We start from the raw sequence: 19,222 nt of genomic DNA on the forward strand, positions 1-19,222 counted from the left end.
AACAATTATTTGTGATATCATAGATAAGGCAGCTGATGCGAGTGAGTGATGAGAAGACTCTTGTAAGGTGCGGTTTAAAAGGAGAAATACAAGTATCTGTTTTTTAACGCGAGCTTTATTGGAATGCTGGCCTCGCAGAGTGAAACCACATCTATATTTAGATCTATGCCCCAAATGACATTCATGTTTAGGATTACCTAAATGCTATATTGATGAAAAGTACTCGTCGTGATGATCAGTTTACAACAACTTCAAACCCAATGGATTAACCCCTTTCTCCCTCTCCCGCCAATCTCATCGCTTCCTACATAAAATCTCTGTAATGCCTTTGGCAATTCTAATCCCGTATAGATCACCTGCTCACTATCACCCTCGCCCGTCTTATCGTACTGCAATCCGTTCTCTAGTAACGCCACAAGTAATCTGGGTATGGCGGCAGCTGTACCATTTAGCGTATGGGCAAACGGTAATGGTCCTGAGGAAGGGTCGATGGCATGGGTAGGTGATGTGGGTTGGGGACGGTAAGTGATGGATAGACGACGAGATTGGTAGTCCGTGCAGTTGGATGTCGATGTGATCTGTCGTAAACTTTTAGTTAAAAAAAAAGAACCTTATGAACCGATTTTGGACGGAAGATCGTACCTCGCCCCATTTCCCTCGGCCGGGCATCCATGCTTCCATATCATATTTTCTGTGCGCGCTAGCTCCCAGCTCTTCCGTTGGCATATCCAACACCCTAAGAATTAATCAGCAAAACCCCATTTTTGAGGATTGATATAAAAAAAGCTTGAGACATATGTACCTCACGCTCAACCCCAAACCTTGCACAATTTCCTTCTGTACCTCTCTCATCTCCTCCATCATCGATTCGCTCTCCTTCTCCCCGCTCACCACAAACAACTCAACTTTCGTAAACTGATGCACCCTATACAATCCTCTCGTATCTGCGCCTCTTGCACCCGCTTCAGCTCGGAAGGCCCGACCGACACCGACAACCCGTTGGGGGAGGTTTTCTTCGGGTATAATCATATCTGCAAACATCCCCGCCAACGGAATTTCGGAAGTACCGGCAAGACAGAGCGACTGAGCCGAATTTGAAGTGGGTTGGAGGTGGTACGTCTGGGAGGCAGCGGCGTTTGTCGCTTGGTCGCGGGGTTGGAAACCGCATCGCCAGGCGATATCGGTCTTGACCACATCAGGGGGTATAACTGGTGTGAATCCATGTTTATTAGCAATGTTTAATGCATAGCTGATCAGTGCTTGTTCAAGGAAAGCGAGGGAACCTCGAAGGTAAGGCCATGATGAGCCCGTTGTTTTGGCAGAAGCTGAAGTATCGAGCAGGGAGAAGTATTGGGCGAAAGCGACGTGGTCCCTTGCTGGGTCGGAGGGTATGGGCGTAGGACCAAACGTCTCAAGTGTGCGAGCGTTTTCTTCGGGACCAATAGGGGTGGAAGGGTGAGAGAAATTGGGGAGCGAAAGTGCGAGGTCGAGAAGAGATGATTCGGCTGTTGATAACGATACTTCGAACTCTTTAATCAACGATTTAAGCTCTTTAGCTTGCTTCTTCGCTTCTTCGACTTCGAGACCTTTTAATTTCTTGATCGAATTACCGAGTTCCTTTTGACGAGCTCTGGTAGCGTTGAGCTTCTGAAGAAGCTCTCGCTGAGTATCGCGCAGAGACGAAAGTTCGGATAGGTGGTTGGTAACCAGAGGGAATGCCCGTAGTTGGGCGTTTTGTAGTGTTAAGGATGGGTCTGAAAGCAGTTTCGTATAGTCAAAACGGGGTTTGGGGAGTGTTGTCTGTGGAAGAACAGGCGCAAAAAGGGGTGGGCAAGTGGAGAATCTCCTCGCTGAATGGGTGAGCTGGCTTCGGGGAATAAAAGTGTTGAACGCTTACCAGCAATGCCAATTTGTTTCGTCCGAGACATTTCCCTTGCTGCAGTGTACATCTTTGATAGTAAACGTATCAAATCGGGTATAGTTAGTTATGCATCGCATCTGTGAAGAAATCCGAGATTTGTTGTTCTCGCGAGAAAAAGTGGTGACATGCAAAGGTCATCGCCGCTATAAAAAAAATTAGGCAAATCTAAATTATTTAAAGCCTGGCCCGTCATCCCAATTATTAATATAATTCTTAAGACCCAAGGATTGAACGAAATGCGGGGGTTTTCGACAGGGAGACGCAAATGGAGGAGACCCAAAAGTACAGAGGAAGCCAAGTAGATGAACACTCGTGAACTTTGAATGAAAATAGGGAAGAAGATTAGCGCACCAAACGACAGGAGAGAGAGGAGCGGAGGAGCGAAGCAACATGACTAGAAGGCCCGACCGGTTAGAAATCAATCCCAAGTCTAAAGGGAAATGAATTAGGGCCATGATTCTCTCCGCCGGTAAGAAAAGGAAGTATGTAAAATCAAAGGTGATGGGGTTAGGTGGAAGAAAGATGTCAGGGAAACCACGGGATAGTTCAAGGAAAGCCAAGAGGACTCTGTGTGTCAATCGGTCGTCCGGTTGTTCGGAGGAAAATAAAGTATTTCGCATTTAACAATTAACAACATGATATTGAACAGTCAGGAGGAATACAAATGGAGGAGCTGTCGGTCATTTTCCAATGGTGATTTTTGGTGTAGCGGGAAGAATCAAGTGGCGAAAGTGAAAACGGTAAAAGTGAGTCCATGAAAATGAGGCCATGAAAAGCATATAAAATGAGTCTATGAAAGAAGGATAACAGTGCGGGAACGTCACGACGGCTGAACAGAAATATTTTAGGTGACAAGTGCCTATAGTTGCTTCTGCAGTGGGATCACGTGGTAGGACGCTTAAATCGGAGTCCACGGCAGATCTGGGAAACAGCTGTAGACCATAGGGTAATGCATGTAACAGTACTGTGTAGCAGTCCAACATCATAGTGCAAGGAGTAAAATCCTTGTGCTTCCCGATACTGCTTTGGAAGTGAAGTATCTTATAAATTCTTACAAAAAAACATAGATAGTAAATTTGAAATAGAAGAGCTGACGACTACCCACTTGCATGGGAATTGGTAACTGCAGGAAGACGCTATGCAGATCTGCGGAACCAAAAGTTAATTAGGGAGTGGGCTCCTTCGCGGGGGCAGTTGAGCCGGCGATCTTTTGTTCATTCTTTTCCGAGAGATCTCAGATCTGTTCTCTGCGAGTGATTTCATTCTTGTTCCTCTCACTCCTCAAAAACAATATCTCAACTATCAATTTCCTTTTCCCCCAACAATGTGGCCCTTCCCTCTCTCTTTCCAGCCGGACCACCGCAACAACATGCTACAACCGCAGCCCCCGCTGCCACAGCACCACCACTCACATGCTCAACCCCACCAGCATCATAGCCCGGCTTCAAGACACGCTCAACGACCAGAGTACACTGATCAGGGGAATTATGACTACTCGTACTTGTTCAGACCCGAGCAACACCATTCATACGACCCCAGTGGTGGGAGTAGCAGTAGTAGTGGCAACCAGCCAGTATCAAATGGACGGACGGGAGCATCGCCATCCTCAACTCCGTGGAGCGGTGGTGGTCCGTATACTGCGACATCGGGAATCGAGACCTCTTGGGATTGGTATGCACGACAGCAAAGTCAAGGATCGAGTCAGCAGCAACAAAGAGACCCGCGTTCAATGGCGAATTTTGCTCAGGAACGATTGACTGGGTCGTTTGGATGGCCAGAAAGTAGAAATGGCGGGAATGGGGGGGATGGATATGGTCACTCATTATATGGGTCCTATACCGGTATAAAGAAGGAGGACAAGAAGGATGGAGAACGGAGTGCGAAGAAGCCAAGGGTGGATGCACCTTTTAACGTCGAAAATGAATTAGCACAAGTAAGTCGTTTCACAAGCATGCTCAAGCAAAACTAACAATTGAATAGCTTAAAATGCACTTAAATGAAATCATAAACCTAATAAAACCTTTTGGTAAGCCTTCGTTGTATACCCTTTCGAACCGCATTAACACCCACACAGCTCCGCAAAAAGGCCAACCAGCGCCCGAACAACCACCACCACCATACCTTTCCACCCGCTTCGCTCGTCTCTCTTCTGTCATCCACGAATCTCTTCAAAACCTCTCTCCTCATGTCCACGTCAACCTCTCTCCAGAGTTTGTACCCACATACCAACCGCCCGAAAAGAAGGTTACAGCTGCTAATGGCAGTGAGAAACGCTCGTCTCCTGCTCTTGGGACGGCGGGGGCAGAGATGGATGGGAAGGGTCTAACGAAGACGAAGACGGCAGAAGAATTGGCAGCGGCAGAGAAGGAGATGGAAATCATAAAAAAGAGGAGAGACGCTTTAATTGCCAAGGCGCAGGCTGCGATAGCCAGGGGTGGGACACCGAAGGCGAACAATGCCAAAGGCGGAAAGAACGCCAACAAAACAAATGGCGGCAAGTCGAATAAATCTAGTCCTCTCAAAGACAATTCCACCAAGTCACTCCCTCTATTTACCCCTACCTCACCTATCCCCCGTCTTCCTTCTCTGTTAAACCATAACAATCTCGAAGCATTAACCGGAGGGAGCGAATTCAGCTCATCTTTCCTTCCTCCGATCACTACCACCATAAGTACGGCGATGGCAGACCGTCTCGCTCAGGCACAGCCCGTCATACAGCAAAGTTTTCCACAAGATTCGATGCCGTTTAGCATTTTTTCGCAAGATAGTATGGCATGGTTGAGAAGATGCCATGGGTGTGGAAGTTCAGTCACGTCAGAATGGAGGACAGGACCTGATGGTCCGGATAGTTTGTGCGATATCTGTGGTGTAAGTCTCATTTATCATTTCAGATTTCATCCTATGATATGCTAATGGTTCGTTTTGTAAAAAAAATAGATGCACTATGAACGGTTATCAAGGAAGAAGGATCTGTTATCATTTCCACAACCGGGACATATTGATGGAGATACAGCGTTTGTATTAGGCTCATAGGTGTTGTAACGAATCGATAGATGCAAGTTCAGGCGTTTTAGGGTCCCATTTATATTCATAGAAACTACCTTACGGGCGAGACTTGAAGAAGAGAAAAAAAGAAGTTGCCTTGTCGAAGTCGTGTTATTTTTTGATAGGTTCTGGGTAACTCATGAGGGTTTTAATTCACTATAATACATTTTTGTGTCTGGTATAATGGGCTCGTTGTAAAATGTATGTTTCAACTAATCAAATCCTATCGATCGATACCATGCCGCACAAGACTATTAATGAAATTCTCGTGGGGAAAGATAAGATATGATAGAGGTAACGGGACATTACTATTGTTATCAAGCAGATCTTGGATGGCACTGTTTGACTTAGGATCACAACTTTTTTTCCCGACCTTTTTTATGTCGGGTGTGCTGATGAGCAACATACGAGCGTCTCAGTTAGTCACAGGAAGAATGGAAAAGCATCTGAGGACTGTGAAATAAAGATCTTCTATCAGTACCGAAATGAGATCTATCTGCCGCGCGATGACGATGATGGAGGCGACAAGCAGCAATACTAATACGTAGTAACCTCCTTTCATCTCGGTCCGTCAAACTGACCTTCAAATATCGGTTATGCTTTACAAGCTCAGATCAACATCATGTATCTTAGATTAGAATCAACCAGCGGAATGTGTACATAATTTAAAAAAAATGATTTCCGAACTACATTATATCAAGATGACCTTGGAGCGCACTTCATACATTGCAGTCATTATAAATGTAAAAAAGGAAAAAGTCTATAAGTAACCGAAGCTAATCTCCCTTCGTCACCGGACCACCAAATACCCTATACAGATACTACATTTTCTATTCCTCCCCAGCTTTGACATTAGTCCGCTCAACCTGAGCTTGCAACTGTTCCTTGCGCAACACTTCAGCAGCAATCTTCTCCTCAACCTCCCTGGCCTTGGCAGCGATAACCTCGGGGCGGACCTCATCCTCAGATCTGATGGCAGTCTCACGCTTCTCAATAGCATTATGGTTCTTGCCAAGATGAATGTCATAGGTAAAGATACCGAAAGCGAGAGAAAGCATGGACATGATAAGAGCGGCGAGGTAAAGAGGCTTGATAGCCTCGTTGTAAGCTAAAAAAAAATTAGTAAAGGCAGGAGTAAGAAAGAGAAGATCACTGGTCTTACCAGTGATGACCAAGTCTCGAGGCTCGGTGGTACGGGCGATAACGATGGAGCCAAAGATCTCGGCAATCTCAGTAGAATTGTGAGTAGAGCCAAGGTACTTGGTGAGAGCCTCGGGGACTCGTCTGTTCCACACAGAAGCAGAGATGGCAGACCCGATAGCACCGCCAATAGAAGTCCAAAGGGCGAGGATAGCCATGGCGAGGGCCATGTCCTGGTGGGCGACAGAACCTTGACAAGCAACTTGGGAGGAAGTAACGCTGATACCACCACCGATAGAAATGAGGACTCGGGACATGACAATGACACCGTCGCTCATGTTGCCGTTAACGGAAAGGTAGTTCAGACCCATACCACTACATAATTTGATTAGTATTGAAGCATTCCTTTTCGCAACTAATGTATAGCTTACATGATTCGGATGGCAAGACCAGAAAGCTGGAGGTATTTGAACCTGTGGGTGTATCGCTGGACCAAACCGGCCAAGACGGAAAAGAAACAGAGACCAACGGTCAGAATGTTCATGATGTAGGTGTAGTCTTTGTCCTGTTTTCGAAGATCAGCATGAAGAATGATGCAGATCTCAATTCGAGCAAAAAACATACGTTGTAATCCTTAACAACATAGAGCCAAGAGGACCAGTAGGTATCGGAAAGGTAACCACTAAAAAAATTGGGTCAGCCCCGTGTATTCAACTTATATTCCACCCCTCTGGAATAGTGATATCAGGCTTTTTACTCACGAAAGATAATAATTCCAGTCGATAAGCAAACAGCAGACCTAAAAGAAACATGACGTCAATAATGTGAACAGAACTCAAGAAGTGCGGGAATTGATTTACGAAAGTTCGGTTGAAAACACGCTTAGGCATGATGGGGTGAGAAGCCACCTTCCATTCCCAAAGGCAGAAGGAAATGAACAAAACGCCACCAACGACGAGGAGAGCAATAAGGGAAGCTGCGAAAGCATTATCAGCATCGATAAAAGCCATAAAAATAGGGCAAATAAGTGGTCATTCACAAACAAACTTTGACATCGCAAGGTTGTGTAGTTATGAAATAAAAAGAAAAAGAAAACACTCACGGTTCTTGTAGCCGCCCTTAGCGGTGGTGTAAAGAGTGAAAGGAGAAAGGATACAGCCGAAAGCGAAACCCATGAGAAGGAGACCAACCGCATCAATTCGTCGAGCATAGTAGAGGCAAGTAGCGATGAAGGGTCGTTTCTCAACGGTCTGACCGGCAAGAAGCTTCTCTCGAGCGTAGGTAGAGGAAGCAAGAGAGAGGGCACCGATCTTCTTAGCTCTCCAGTCGGCCCAAAAGAGAACAAGGATGGCGGGGATAACGACACAGGGAATCATGATACAGAACATGCCGTACTATGGAGAATGAGTGTGTTTCTTTTGTAGAAGCTGCGGAGGAATACTCACACCCCATCGCCAACCGTTAGCAGAGTAGGCATTGATACCGTCAGCAATGTTACCAGCCTGTGTACACAATTAAACACGACTCAAAAGGAGGATTTGAAAGACAGAAACTTACAACGAAGGCGAAGGGGATAAAAGGCAAGGAATAGAGACCAATGACTAAACCACGCCATTGCAAGGAAGTGATGTCGGCCTAATCAGAGGTTTAGCTAGGTGAGGGGTTATCAGAGTAGGAAATAAATTTACCAAGAGGATGGAGGTGATAAAGTCGAGGCCAGTGTTACCAATGGTGTAAATAACTTCACCCCCGGCGACATCGGCAACGCTCTTAGAAGCAGCAACGACGATGTAACCAATGGTGTAGAATAGGACGGAAAGAGCGAGAGCCCAAGGACGGGAGAAGAGATCGGCCAACTTGGCAAGAAAAGGCTTAGCCACACCAGCCATGATACCGGTAATAACACTAATTGTACCGAGAACGGTGTGCTCCCCGAAAGCAGAGGTAGCGAAAGCAGTGTCTGAAAGTATCTCCATCTGTTAAATCCATCGATTACGATCAGAAAAAATACACACAGTAATAAGTAGTCATTTGAGAGAGACCGTAGGCAATGGAGATCAAAGCAATGGAACTGTACCAGCGTTAATGATTGCCCAAAAATGAATGTATTGAATGACTCACCCCCAAAGGGTCCAGAGCTTCCAACCGTTACCGAAGACGAGGTACAAGGCTTCGATCTTGGTAACACCGGCACTCTGCTCAATCTCGATACTGGACTTGTCATCATCTTGGTGCAAATGGTTGATTTCGAGATCTGTGGGATCAGGTTTGGCGTCTTTGTGGTCGGTAGCAACACGCTCGAAGGCAGGTCGCTGGTTGATTGCGCTAACGACAGAGGGAGCGTCCACGGATGGTCGGGACATGGTGATAGCGTGGCGCAGGCGGATTTTTCGTGATAGATACAAAAAGGAGGTGAAAAGGAGATGACGAGTGGTCGTTTATATAGATAACAAAGAGATCTTCCAAATACGCATGAGGTCAACTTTTTTTCCTGGTACCGTAAGGAAGCCCGACTGAAAACTGGAACCAGCTTGCCCAAAAGCCTGTGGAACGTAGAATATCGAAAGCCGCTCCACACACAGGGATTTCGAAAAATTTAGATACCTGCCCTTGAAAAGTACCTGAGATGAGCTGAATAGTGATTGTGCATGATTTGATTAGGAAGACGAAGGGTTCGGCCGATAACAGATATAAATGTTTACGGCAGCGAAACTTATGGTGGTTGGTGGATATCTAGCGGTATCAGATAATCCACGAAAAGTGGAGAACGCACGCGCAGGTGATGCAATCTCTCAAATCCTGAAAAATTGCTCGACGGGGTCTTGCGTGCATCATTTGAGGGTAGTCGATATATTTGACAGTGAGAATGTCTGCCAGGCCCAGGAACACCTCGGAGAATTGTGCCGAATTGCGGATCTTTGAGCGCCCAGCCCCAGGGCTAGCGCCCAAGGCAGAGGAATAGCCGCTGTGTGTACCTGACAGCTTCCATCTTTCACAGTTCCCAACTCCAGATCTCAGAGGGCATTCGACTAAAACAGGCGCCCGGCGCCTTTTTTAATCCCGCTACCATAACATAACCCCCCGCCCATCGTCCTTTTTCGCCCCTTTGTCGCTTCCTCTTGTACACATATACATGCTTCCATACCTAGTCCACATTTTTGCCACTCTTACTTTTCATCATCGGTTTTATCCATGAACTTTTGCCGCTCGCCGCGCCTATTTCAGCGCTCCTCCCTTGCAAGCCGTCACCGGGCGCGTTTTGGTCGACTTTACAGCAGTAGTCCGTCCGACTTGGAGTCGTGGATCAGTAGTTTGACCAACAAGAAGCCAGAAATCACTCATGATTTCATCGATGCGGATCGCTGCAGTCAGCTTTTGCGGGTGCTTCCCACTCGCCAGCAAGGTGATTACATAGGCGATGTCCCTGCAGGCAACCGTCTACCTCCTGCTCACCATCTAATCTTTTTCCGACCGAAGCCTATGCTGCGAGATCTCGGTCCTGATGGATCATCAGTGGTTAGTTTGTCACCTTTCGTCATTATCATCATCCATTTTCTCCGCATGCTATTCATCACGTCAATCACCATGGTCTCGGATCTACTATCTGTCAAGTTGTAACGTGTTGGTCGGCTCGACCAAGGTTTCCTCCATTGTCACGACTTGGGACACGTATGGCACGCGAATTGTTGAAGAGGCCAGAGGGTCGAGTACGGAAATATCATTGATCATGGAGGTTGAAGCATATCCTCGGTCTTATTAGTCTCAGCATGTAGGAGCTCCTCGCTAACTTAACATCTTATCGGCGCAGGAAATGAATGCACCACCTCCCTTTACCAGACGAATGTGGGCAGGAGGCTCCATGGTCTGGTCCGAAACTAATTCATTACAAGTTGGCTCGCCGATGACGCAAGCGCTCAGCATACCTCGGGTGGAGCACAAAAAAGGAATGGTATTCGTCCATCAGCAACGAGTTCTATATCCGGGCATTCAGGAAACGGCCAGCACTGATGGATGGGCGTTAAAGGAAACGAGGATCCATGTTTTTCGACCGGCCCAACAGGCTGTTACTCCTGCCACCTCGGGTATGTCCTCATGGAGACAAGACGCTTTATCACGCCAGACTCCAATAAACTCCTAGCAAACCTCCGATGCGAAGTATTCAGAGGAACAACCGCTGACGAATTGTCTGTTTGCGACATTTAGGAGATTCATCCCTTGCTCACTCTTCCGACTCTCATCTGAATAGCCATGCCGACAAAGATGACGCCCCCTATCAATTCTATTATACTCCAACTTCCCCTTTACTTTTCCTTTACTCCGCGTTAACACATAACCCTCATAAGATCCATTACGATCAGGATTGGTCCGTAGCAAAAGAAGGGCAGAGAGGTCCCCTCGTCCATGGCCCTTTAACTGCCACACTTCTTGTAGAATTGGCAGGTCAGGTCGAAGGGAAGAAGCTCAAAGAATTTAACTATCGGGCTACCTCACCAATGCTATTGGATGAGGAGATCAGAATGACTGGTCGGTGGTCAGAAGGCGGAGTGTTGACGTTGGAAGCAAAACAAGGGACCAAGGTGGGAATGAAAGCCACAGCTAGTTTTGTATGACCTTGCCATGTAATATATACCAACCCGTTGGGGGGGGAGGGACTTACGCCTCAGATTATATCGAGCAGAAACAATAATCAATTAGGAAGGATTTGATGTATTTGAAAGTATGAGGGTCGAATTGTGTTGAAGACAATTAGTTGTAGACAATCTATGGATGAGCAGTTGACCCTAGTAGTACCATATCTAAGGATGCGCGGATCGCCACCATAATTTGCTGATGGATGACTTGAGGCATCGCTCAATACTTATATCGCTATAGGAACATTGGTGCTAAGCTTTGGAGCAAGTAAACAATTAGATAGAGCACATTGGCCTAGCAATACTTCCTTCCAAACCAGCTGCCGACAGCGAGAAATCTGTGGCTTGTATAATATATATGTGCACTAATCTTTCGCGAATTTGCTATTATCCTACGTACCTTGTTATATCCCGTTCCGAAGCCTCTTTACTTCTAAATCTTTTCCATCCTATTATCATCCCTGCTATCACAAACAGTTGGATGGGTTACACCACTTCCACAGAATCTCGTCGTTCCTTGCAGTGAATGTTGTTTGCTAATGTTTTACCGCAAAAGTCGCATTTTAGCAAGCAAGCTTCTCTTGCGCTACTCTGGTTCTACCCGAAGATCTGTAGTAACATTAGTACAATTTCGCGGTTGAGAGATCACGAAAATCTTCATCCAGCTTTCAGTAGAGTTGCTCTGTAAGATATGATGTATTGCCTTCTTTTTTTGCTTCAACCACCGCCCATAATATTGGTGAGAACAGTTCTGCCACGAGCGATATTTTTAACCTTTTTTTCCTAGGCTTGATCTGCTATCGCTGCATCTCTTCGTATTATTGTAGTTCTCTCTCGCTATTGTCTCATAAAAATTCAAGTCTTATAATATCTAAAATCTTCTATTACCCTCTATTCATCTTTGAAGATATCAGTGTTCATATGTGCATATCTATACCCATTTCGAAGGTTATATTACAATCAGCTCGTGCCGGCAAGTATCTTGTCTGTAACGACTGGAAAGGCATCCAAAAGCTCATCTTCCAACTTGATCGGGAGTTGTCCTTCGCTTCTTACTCTATTACATATTTAGCTCGTAAGTCTTCGCGATCCCTCCCCCGAATATGTTTGGAGACGGGCTTGCAGCGGAAGAGGGTTACTGTGTTTTTCGTCCACCTTCATGTGTTTTCTTCCACATTCATATATTTTCCTTCCACCTTCAAGTGTTTTTTGTCCCACCTTCATGCTTTTCCGTCCACTTTCATGTGTTTTTTTCGTCCACCTTCACGTGTCCTTTTCCTTTTCTGCTTTGATGACGAATATAAACGTCGTGAAGGCATTGCCTCCACAGACTCGGTCCGGCGAGCCATGTCCCTGGCGTACTTCGCGGCATCTACAGAGGTTGGAGGCGGCGAAGGCGACAGACCGCGGTTACAGGGGGCATCAAAATCGGCAGCCGTCAAGTAGTTTCTGCAGCTGTCCTCTCCATGTGCAATCGGAGCATTATTCACACCCATGAATTCGTGATTAGATGAAGAGTGCACATCGTGGGCGCCATCTCTTTTTTGCCTTTTTGGCCCTCCCAATAAGCCTATCATACCGCATTCTGCCATGGCCCAAAGGTAATCACTCTCGGCTGCCCTCCCAGTTGACACGGCTGCAGTCGCAATTGCAGGAGCGTAAGGCCAGTTGAGTCTATTGTAGGCAAATCCGGGTAGCGTTGCCGGCTTATTTGAGTTCTCGCTTTGGTATTCTAATTTGGCGCCCTGCGATGTTTCTGATGTTTGATCTGCAAGTGTATATTGTTTCGGTTAGTGTAATTCGCGGTGAGGGAAGAGGGCAGGCGTCGAATTTGCTAGTGAAGGGCAAACTGAAGCCAGCAAGGGTTGGTGTGGAGTAAAATAGTCAAGTTGTTTCGCCTAATGACTATGTATATAAACGGAAAAGGGGGAAGATCCCTTCTGTAAAGAACAACGGGTGTCGGACAAAAGCAGCCACGGCAGGATGAAGAATAAATATTGCCAAATCCTCGTGTAATTATTGCCAACCAACTCCCCATGCATAGCCTATAGACTGAAGCTTCTCTATGGGGGGAACCCTAAGAGATAACGCATGCTTTTTTGCATTGGGAATTCGCGGCCTTTAGTAGGGCCTGTCCGGTAACTTCAAATAGGCTATATTTTAGGCATATAAATAATTCCTGCTGAAGTGGTGACTCCTCGTCGTCATCATCGAGCCTCCACCATTACTGACCTTCATCAGACGCTTATTTTATAATTACGTACTATGGTCTGCTCCAATCGACGACGAGAAGTGACGTCGATAATTATATCTTCCAATACCTCCCCTAAGCAAATATTATGGTTTCCCACCTATTTACCGTCGCCAACTGAAGCGATACATTATACGTTAATATAACAAGCAGTCGGTATTTCTCAAATCTGCTCGACTACTTGCAAACTGCAACCATTGTCATATTGTTTAGCCTTTCAGGCACTATAATAGCTACTTCATTTGCTCCACTACTAATAGTTGACTCCCATTCTTCTTATACCACACAACAGCGAAAAGATGTCTGTCCATGCCAAGTCTGACCCTCAAATCCCTCAGATTATGAGGGCATGGACCCAAAACGAGGTCAGTCAAATTTGCCAATAACAATCGGCGGAAGGGGTTATGAGAGCATCACCTGCTGTCTCGTTCGTAATAACCGGCTGACAGCCAAACCTGCAGTCCAATTGGCTCTCAATCACCGAAGTCCCTATTCCACAGCCCAAGGTCAATCAGGTACTCATTAAGGTCGAATACGCCGCGCAGGTACGTATTTTTTTCGATGATTATTTGCAAAATGTGTACAGCTAACCAGCTGCGTCTTCATAACAGAACCCTACCGATTGGAAACATGCTGTTGGACAATCTCTTCCTGGCGTGATCAACGGCTGTGATTACGCTGGAACCGTCGTAAAACTCGGTTCTCAACTCAAGACTCCTCTGAAGATTGGCGATAAGGTTGCGGGATGTGTCCATGGTGGTTGGTCTAAGGAAGAGGGCTCTTATGCCGAGTATGCGGTTATCGACAGCAACATGTGCTTCATTGTCCCCGAAAGAATGAAAATGGAAGAAGCCGCAACGTATGGTGTCGGCTGGGTCACTGCTGCTCAGGTAAGCTATCATTTGTACTTTTGAGAATATGGGAGCTAAATGATATGATTCATCAGACTATTGTCTTGCGACAGGGCAAGGCCTTCCCTCCTGGTGATACCAAAGTGCTCGGGAACCCATGGGTATGTATGCTGTAGAATTTCAAGACAGTAATAGGTAATCTCTTTCCGTTTAGTACATCATCTACGGCGCCTCCACTTCTGTTGGTCTCTTTGCTGTTCCTCTTGCCAAAGCTCTGGGCTATCGAGTGCTCGGAGTTTGCTCCCCTCACTCATTTGACCTCGTTAAGTCTTATGGGGCCGATGCGACTGTCGATTACCACGACCAGGACAAAGCCATTGAGGAAGCGTTGAAGATTACCGACGGTGGAGTCGAGTACGCTCTCGATACTATATCGCAGGATGATTCTTTTAGAATCACCATTAAAATGATGGGCAAGAAAGGCAAGCAACTCAACGCCACCCTTCCAGTTCCCGACAAGGCTCAAAAACTCAATCCTAACCTTAAGACCGAGTTTACTCTCATGTACTCCCTCTTTGGTATCGTGAGTTGGTTCCCAACATTGTACGGTTGATATTGATAGTTCTTTCAGGAATTCGATTGGACACCTCGTTCTTCTGAAAAAATGATGATTTCAGCCACCAAGGAGGACAGGGCCTTTGGTGAGGAGGTTTACAAAAGGACTCCGGAATTGATCGCCAAGTATGGCATCAAACCCAACCCTATTGTCATCAAAGGCAACTTTGACGATGTCGCTAAGGGTCTTGAAGACTTGAAGGTGAGGAGTTTCTCACCTTTCTGAAGGACATGATGCTGATCATGCTATAGAACGGCAAGGTTTCCGGTGAGAAGCAAGTTATTAAAATGGCGTAAAAGAATTCAATAGACCAGCACTACGTACGGAGCACAACTGAAATGCAACAATCCGTGTGCAAAATGTACAATGGTAAACTTACACAATAAGCATGGTAGCAATGCTGCTCCCCATTCCTTTTCTTCCTTGGCTTGTCACTGTCACTTGGAAGAAATTGTCTGCCAATTGCGGATAATTATCCACTCGCCCAGGAGAATGCATTCACTCTCCACTCATATCTCCGTTCCCAACCGATAAGGTGACATGATATAAAACGGTGCATTCATTGCGAACAGTAATGAAACCATCGACCATTGAGCTGGGCTTAGACACCAGACACCAGACACTTGCGGATAGAATATGGTGCCATGAATCAGGATGTTTCATTCACTCTTCATACAAAGAGACTGATGGAATAATGGATTATGGATGACTGGATGATGGAGTCGGTTATAAACGTTGTTTGTAGGCGTAATCACTAAGCAGTAGCAAGAACCGAGATGTGACAGACTTTCAACTTACACGATTTAACACATAACATAGGTCAGTTCTTCACCCCACCATTTCGATTATTGAATGGAGATTGAACTCAGTCCATCGTGGTTTGGACCCGACCTCTATGGCGTATGTAAGAAGGTCCTATTTACTGTCCATGAAATGTGTGGAAATTTTACGCATTAAATACTGTCCTGTGCTCTGTATGTAGCCTTGTGATGCCAGATCGAGCGAGAATCATGAATTTTGAAGTAGCCCAGAACTAATCAATAATAGACAGTGCTTCAATTCCTTAGCATCTTAGGAGAAGGAGTGCCCTACTAACGAAGTGTATACGTATAGAATGAAACAAGTCATGTAATAACGAATAGTAATTGCAGCTACTTGGTACGGCATAACGGGACAACATCTTGATATCTTGAAATCCATTAATTTATTGTTTAAGTTTTGTATGGATCTATCTGATGTTTTCGATACTTGAATTAATGTGAAGTGATTGATAGAAATAGAAGTGGGCGAGATGAAGAGAGATGGATGGTGGGCGACGACCTGCAAAGAGGAACAAGGAACAATGATGGAAGATGGTCCGAAGATCTGCCGCTCCGATCGGGACTACTTAGTCGGTGACTAACGTACCCTGACCGCCAAAACCGATAAACCGTCGTGGTAATAACCTTTGTCTCCACCACACGTCGCTTGTTCATGTGAAATTTTGCATGCCTTCTGTTGTGAGTCAATACATTTGTCTTTTGCCGCCTCCTCAGATACCTAATCCTCGTGATTGACCTATCCGGTTGGTCATTCCGACAGAAATTTGGAGCATTCCCATTAGACAAGGCTTGTTGTACTGATTAATTGGGACTGAAGTCGACCAAGGAAACAACAAGCGAGAGTTTATTTTCCGTCAAACTTCACGACTTCGGATTCCGGTCAGAGACAGGACAAACTGTTGATCTCTCATAGGACCCCATATACCCTAGAACATTACCCTGTGGTGCCCATCACTTAGGATATAATTTATAAATGAACAGCGACTTTCGGTGTCTGGTCGGCAACTGACGCGTCAAAAATTTATCTTCACCATGATGCTGTCCTATTAGCTCATCGTTCTCGCCTTTGCCACTCGCAAATTTACATTTCTCCAAAAACCAGAAGCTATAAAGCGGTTTCTGGGGTGATTTTTCCTATTCTTATATAATACACCTTCTTGCTTTTCTCTTTCATTTGTATTCGCTTTACTATCTTCTTGGGGCTTTTATATTGACAGCATCCAGCTGGTTTTCCGATAGATCCTGTCTGGACCGACAAAATCAGGCCTGTAACATATAAAAACCAAACTCCTATTTTAGTACCTCTTTCACCATCTTAGCACCAGCATTAAGCAATCCGCTACGATGACTGGTATCATTTCGGAAGAGAAATACCTCTACCTCCCGTCTTCCTCATCTACCGCCGCCAACACTCCAGCGGCAACTGAAGACAAGCAATTTGTCTTCCCTGCAAGTGGTCTTTCTCGTGCCACTAGCAAAATCTCGGAAACGTCAACGGATGACAAGGAAAAAGAGAAAGATGAGTTACAGTCTGGTCAGCAGACTCCAGTTGAAAACTACTTGCCGACCTTGGAGTATGTTCCTTCCCAGAAGGTGGTTTTATCCAAAAGCAAGAGGATCTTGCTGGGCACCGTCATGATGAGTACCACATTCGTTGCAGTAAGTTTGATGAAGAAATTGCCAAAGAATCAGTGCTGATTATTTCCACAGTCTGCCACTTTGTCTTCATCTCTTCTTTGTATCCCGAACTCTGCAAAGGATTTGGGTATCACCGAATTGCAAGCCCAGTGGGTAAGCCATTTTCTTTTAAGCGCAAGTAAAGCATGTAGAACTAATGTCCTCACAGATCAGTTCAGCCTACTCATTGGCCAATGGCTGTGGTCTTTTGGTATCTGGGCGATTGGCTGATTTGTATGGGAGGAAGTGGCTCTATTTGCTCGGTATGGCTGCTTTCTTGATCTTGAATGTCATTTCTGGTGTTGTTCGAGTGAGTCCTGGAGATAATTTCCTTTGAATCCGGTAATAATGAGGTGCATAGAACTATATCGGTATTTGTGTTCTTCGTGCCTTCGCTGGTCTTGCTATATCTGTTGCCTTGCCTGCCGCGTTCGGTATCATCGGTGTCACTTTCGACAGTGAACCCGGAAGGACCATCGCTTTTGCCACTTTGGCCTTAGGCTACCCTGTCGGCTCTGGACCAGGCATGATCATTGCTGGTGTGATTTCAAGTATAAGCGCGTAAGTTTACATTTTACCATTTCCGACTTTCACTGACTAATTTTATCGACAGTCGCGCCTGGCAATATGTCTTTTTTATTCTTGCTGGTCTTTCCTTATTCCCTGTTGTTGGCGGTGTGTTCTCCATACCTCCGGAGCCTTCAAAAAAACACAACGGAAACCGACAAGTCGACTGGATGGGCGCATTCCTCATCACTGCTGGTTTGAGTTTGTTCAGTTTCGCACTCACTCAGAGTGGTCTGGTCGAGAAGGGGTGGAGAACACCCTGTACGTCATCATATAACTCAATTATGCGACTGGCATCTAATATTCTCTCAGATATTCCTGTCGTGCTTGTCATTTCCATTCTTTTGATCGTACTCTACGGTTTCTGGGAGCACTTCGTCGAAAAGAAGACCTCTATCCCTCCACTTTCAAGGCTAGCCATTTTCTCTCGCCGGCAATGGAAGGTCACTGCCATCTTGGTCGTCTCTTTCTTTGCCTATGTTCCCATTGCTGTAAGTCACCGTTCTAGCTCCAAGCCAGCCCTCTGACGTTTCTCCCAGGGATGGATGTACCTCACAACTATCTGGTTCCAGAACTACAAACAAGAGAGCGCTCTTATGAACGCTGTCCACATCTTACCTGCTCCCATCGTTGGTGTCATAGCTTGTGTGCTTGTTCCCCTCCTCGCCCCCAAGATTCGAGCACCATATCTCTTGATGTTCGGTGGTTTTTCGACTGCTGCCGCCAATTGGCTCCTTGCCATTAGACCTGAGGGTGAAATTTATTGGGCTCACGAATTCTTATCTTGTGTGTTCAACCCCTTTGGTGCCGACTTCACTGTCGGTATTGGCTCCGTTTTGATCTCTAACCTCGTTTCTGAGTAAGTATTTTTTATGCTACGTACTGTTGCTAGCCTATGATACTAATCTCCGCTGTAGGGATGAACAATCTCTCGCGGGAGCTCTTTTCCAGACCGCACTTCAAATCGCCTCCACTGTTGGCGTTTGCATCTGCAGCCTTATGCAGACTGAAGTTACTTCCCAGTCAGGCTCCCTTCTCACAGGTCTGCGAGACACGTTCTGGATGTCTGCTGCTTTCTCTTGGACTTGTAAGTATTTCTCGTCATGAAATTCTGAGTTTCTTTGTGCTGACGGTGTAACAATAGCTGCTATCATTGCGTTCATCACCCTCAGGAAGGTTGGCCTCGCTAAAGATGTTGGAAAAAAAGAGTAGTACATCTGGAAGATAAGCTTTATAATACCCCTATAGGGGAAAATATATCATATTAGAGTTAACGGAACGGTGGTTTACGACGCTCAAGGACAATCAATTTCGAAACAACAATTTTTAGATCAATCAATAGACTCAATATGTGTTCCCAAATCCTCAATAGATGCTTACTTTTGTTCGAATCCCACATAATAATCCCATTGTACGATACATATAAATGTATAGAGGTTTGGCTTTGACATTGCTTAAATCACGGCTTGAATTACGCAAGTGATCGGAAAGCTTGTTTAGTTATGGTTTTTCTAAGCGATCATTATTATATCGTAAACTGATCATTTGCCCCACTATCACTGTGTGTATGAGCTCATCGGTCTCATCGTTGACTGCGTTCGACTACCAAATGCTTACTTTAACGGTACGAAACATATGAGGAATATTGATAACGATATCCACCAGTAAGTAATTGCCTCCATACTAGTAAACAAAGCATCAC

General features: G+C 45.6%; 6 protein-coding genes across 8 annotated transcripts; 4 read left to right on the plus strand and 2 right to left on the minus strand.

Moving 5' to 3' along the window:
* Nucleotides 1-170: 170 nt before the first annotated feature.
* Nucleotides 171-1,975, minus strand: CNB00380 (seryl-tRNA synthetase, putative). The gene is made up of 4 exons (XM_568779.2): nucleotides 1,898-1,975; nucleotides 803-1,850; nucleotides 643-736; nucleotides 171-578 (listed from the first exon to the last, which is right to left on the minus strand). Exons 1-4 carry the CDS (start codon nucleotides 1,947-1,949, stop codon nucleotides 252-254), a joined length of 1,521 nt encoding a protein of 506 aa, XP_568779.1. The 5' UTR covers nucleotides 1,950-1,975; the 3' UTR covers nucleotides 171-251.
* A 1,194-nt stretch (nucleotides 1,976-3,169) lies between these two features.
* CNB00390 (hypothetical protein) lies at nucleotides 3,170-5,154 on the plus strand. Its single transcript, XM_568780.2, has 4 exons — nucleotides 3,170-3,854; nucleotides 3,902-3,947; nucleotides 3,996-4,789; nucleotides 4,859-5,154. The coding sequence occupies exons 1-4, from the start codon at nucleotides 3,246-3,248 to the stop codon at nucleotides 4,952-4,954; spliced, it is 1,545 nt and encodes a 514-aa protein (XP_568780.1). The 5' UTR covers nucleotides 3,170-3,245; the 3' UTR covers nucleotides 4,955-5,154.
* Nucleotides 5,155-5,679: 525 nt separating this feature from the next.
* Nucleotides 5,680-8,908, minus strand: CNB00400 (conserved hypothetical protein). Of its 2 annotated transcripts, XM_568782.2 has the most exons (12): nucleotides 8,228-8,908; nucleotides 8,122-8,177; nucleotides 7,795-8,066; nucleotides 7,664-7,741; nucleotides 7,552-7,608; nucleotides 7,209-7,500; nucleotides 6,967-7,082; nucleotides 6,868-6,905; nucleotides 6,731-6,788; nucleotides 6,538-6,671; nucleotides 6,129-6,481; nucleotides 5,680-6,074 (listed from the first exon to the last, which is right to left on the minus strand). In XM_568782.2, exons 1-12 carry the CDS (start codon nucleotides 8,467-8,469, stop codon nucleotides 5,797-5,799), a joined length of 1,974 nt encoding a protein of 657 aa, XP_568782.1. In that variant the 5' UTR covers nucleotides 8,470-8,908; the 3' UTR covers nucleotides 5,680-5,796. The 2 variants fall into 2 exon arrangements, with proteins under 2 accessions (XP_568782.1, XP_568781.1); XM_568781.2 differs by having other exon boundaries at nucleotides 5,680-6,481.
* Nucleotides 8,909-9,231: 323 nt separating this feature from the next.
* CNB00410 (conserved hypothetical protein) lies at nucleotides 9,232-10,861 on the plus strand. 2 transcript variants are annotated; one of them, XM_568783.2, is made up of 3 exons: nucleotides 9,232-9,622; nucleotides 9,915-10,188; nucleotides 10,310-10,861. In XM_568783.2, the coding sequence occupies exons 1-3, from the start codon at nucleotides 9,299-9,301 to the stop codon at nucleotides 10,714-10,716; spliced, it is 1,005 nt and encodes a 334-aa protein (XP_568783.1). In that variant the 5' UTR covers nucleotides 9,232-9,298; the 3' UTR covers nucleotides 10,717-10,861. The 2 variants fall into 2 exon arrangements, with proteins under 2 accessions (XP_568783.1, XP_568784.1); XM_568784.2 differs by having other exon boundaries at nucleotides 9,915-10,861.
* Nucleotides 10,862-13,081: 2,220 nt separating this feature from the next.
* Nucleotides 13,082-14,829, plus strand: CNB00420 (dehydrogenase, putative). The gene is made up of 7 exons (XM_569052.2): nucleotides 13,082-13,353; nucleotides 13,450-13,533; nucleotides 13,600-13,878; nucleotides 13,935-14,000; nucleotides 14,054-14,422; nucleotides 14,471-14,656; nucleotides 14,707-14,829. Exons 1-7 carry the CDS (start codon nucleotides 13,288-13,290, stop codon nucleotides 14,749-14,751), a joined length of 1,095 nt encoding a protein of 364 aa, XP_569052.1. The 5' UTR covers nucleotides 13,082-13,287; the 3' UTR covers nucleotides 14,752-14,829.
* Nucleotides 14,830-16,300: 1,471 nt separating this feature from the next.
* On the plus strand, nucleotides 16,301-18,957 carry CNB00430 (conserved hypothetical protein). Its single transcript, XM_569053.2, has 9 exons — nucleotides 16,301-16,935; nucleotides 16,987-17,067; nucleotides 17,123-17,263; nucleotides 17,315-17,514; nucleotides 17,567-17,781; nucleotides 17,833-18,011; nucleotides 18,060-18,379; nucleotides 18,438-18,607; nucleotides 18,665-18,957. The coding sequence occupies exons 1-9, from the start codon at nucleotides 16,621-16,623 to the stop codon at nucleotides 18,730-18,732; spliced, it is 1,689 nt and encodes a 562-aa protein (XP_569053.1). The 5' UTR covers nucleotides 16,301-16,620; the 3' UTR covers nucleotides 18,733-18,957.
* The last annotated feature ends 265 nt before the right edge of the window (nucleotides 18,958-19,222 follow it).

The sequence above is a fragment of the Cryptococcus neoformans genome (genome assembly GCF_000091045.1).
Source record: "Cryptococcus neoformans var. neoformans JEC21 chromosome 2 sequence".
Taxonomy (NCBI): domain Eukaryota; kingdom Fungi; phylum Basidiomycota; class Tremellomycetes; order Tremellales; family Cryptococcaceae; genus Cryptococcus; species Cryptococcus deneoformans.

What these genes read in the sequence shown, in the direction of transcription:
- CNB00400 (XM_568781.2), bottom strand. Translation starts at nt 8,469, where the DNA reads ATGTCCCGACCATCCGTGGACGCTCCCTCTGTCGTTAGCGCAATCAAC. An exon ending in TTATCACCTCCATCCTCTTG is followed by an intron (nt 7,742 to 7,794) that starts GTAAATTTATTT and finishes ACCTCTGATTAG; the next exon opens with GCCGACATCACTTCCTTGCA. An exon ending in GGTCTTGCCATCCGAATCAT is followed by an intron (nt 6,482 to 6,537) that starts GTAAGCTATACA and finishes CAAATTATGTAG; the next exon opens with TGGTATGGGTCTGAACTACC.
- CNB00410 (XM_568783.2), top strand. Translation starts at nt 9,299, where the DNA reads ATGAACTTTTGCCGCTCGCCGCGCCTATTTCAGCGCTCCTCCCTTGCA. An exon ending in GTCCTGATGGATCATCAGTG is followed by an intron (nt 9,623 to 9,914) that starts GTTAGTTTGTCA and finishes TTATCGGCGCAG; the next exon opens with GAAATGAATGCACCACCTCC. An exon ending in TGTTACTCCTGCCACCTCGG is followed by an intron (nt 10,189 to 10,309) that starts GTATGTCCTCAT and finishes TGCGACATTTAG; the next exon opens with GAGATTCATCCCTTGCTCAC.
- CNB00380 (XM_568779.2), bottom strand. Translation starts at nt 1,949, where the DNA reads ATGTACACTGCAGCAAGGGAAATGTCTCGGACGAAACAAATTGGCATT. An exon ending in GGTTTGGGGTTGAGCGTGAG is followed by an intron (nt 737 to 802) that starts GTACATATGTCT and finishes ATTAATTCTTAG; the next exon opens with GGTGTTGGATATGCCAACGG. An exon ending in GCCGAGGGAAATGGGGCGAG is followed by an intron (nt 579 to 642) that starts GTACGATCTTCC and finishes AGTTTACGACAG; the next exon opens with ATCACATCGACATCCAACTG.
- CNB00430 (XM_569053.2), top strand. Translation starts at nt 16,621, where the DNA reads ATGACTGGTATCATTTCGGAAGAGAAATACCTCTACCTCCCGTCTTCC. An exon ending in TCATTTCTGGTGTTGTTCGA is followed by an intron (nt 17,264 to 17,314) that starts GTGAGTCCTGGA and finishes TGAGGTGCATAG; the next exon opens with AACTATATCGGTATTTGTGT. An exon ending in TGCTGCTTTCTCTTGGACTT is followed by an intron (nt 18,608 to 18,664) that starts GTAAGTATTTCT and finishes GTGTAACAATAG; the next exon opens with CTGCTATCATTGCGTTCATC.
- CNB00420 (XM_569052.2), top strand. Translation starts at nt 13,288, where the DNA reads ATGTCTGTCCATGCCAAGTCTGACCCTCAAATCCCTCAGATTATGAGG. An exon ending in AGGTCGAATACGCCGCGCAG is followed by an intron (nt 13,534 to 13,599) that starts GTACGTATTTTT and finishes TCTTCATAACAG; the next exon opens with AACCCTACCGATTGGAAACA. An exon ending in GCTGGGTCACTGCTGCTCAG is followed by an intron (nt 13,879 to 13,934) that starts GTAAGCTATCAT and finishes ATGATTCATCAG; the next exon opens with ACTATTGTCTTGCGACAGGG.
- CNB00390 (XM_568780.2), top strand. Translation starts at nt 3,246, where the DNA reads ATGTGGCCCTTCCCTCTCTCTTTCCAGCCGGACCACCGCAACAACATG. An exon ending in AAACCTAATAAAACCTTTTG is followed by an intron (nt 3,948 to 3,995) that starts GTAAGCCTTCGT and finishes ACACCCACACAG; the next exon opens with CTCCGCAAAAAGGCCAACCA. An exon ending in GTTTGTGCGATATCTGTGGT is followed by an intron (nt 4,790 to 4,858) that starts GTAAGTCTCATT and finishes TAAAAAAAATAG; the next exon opens with ATGCACTATGAACGGTTATC.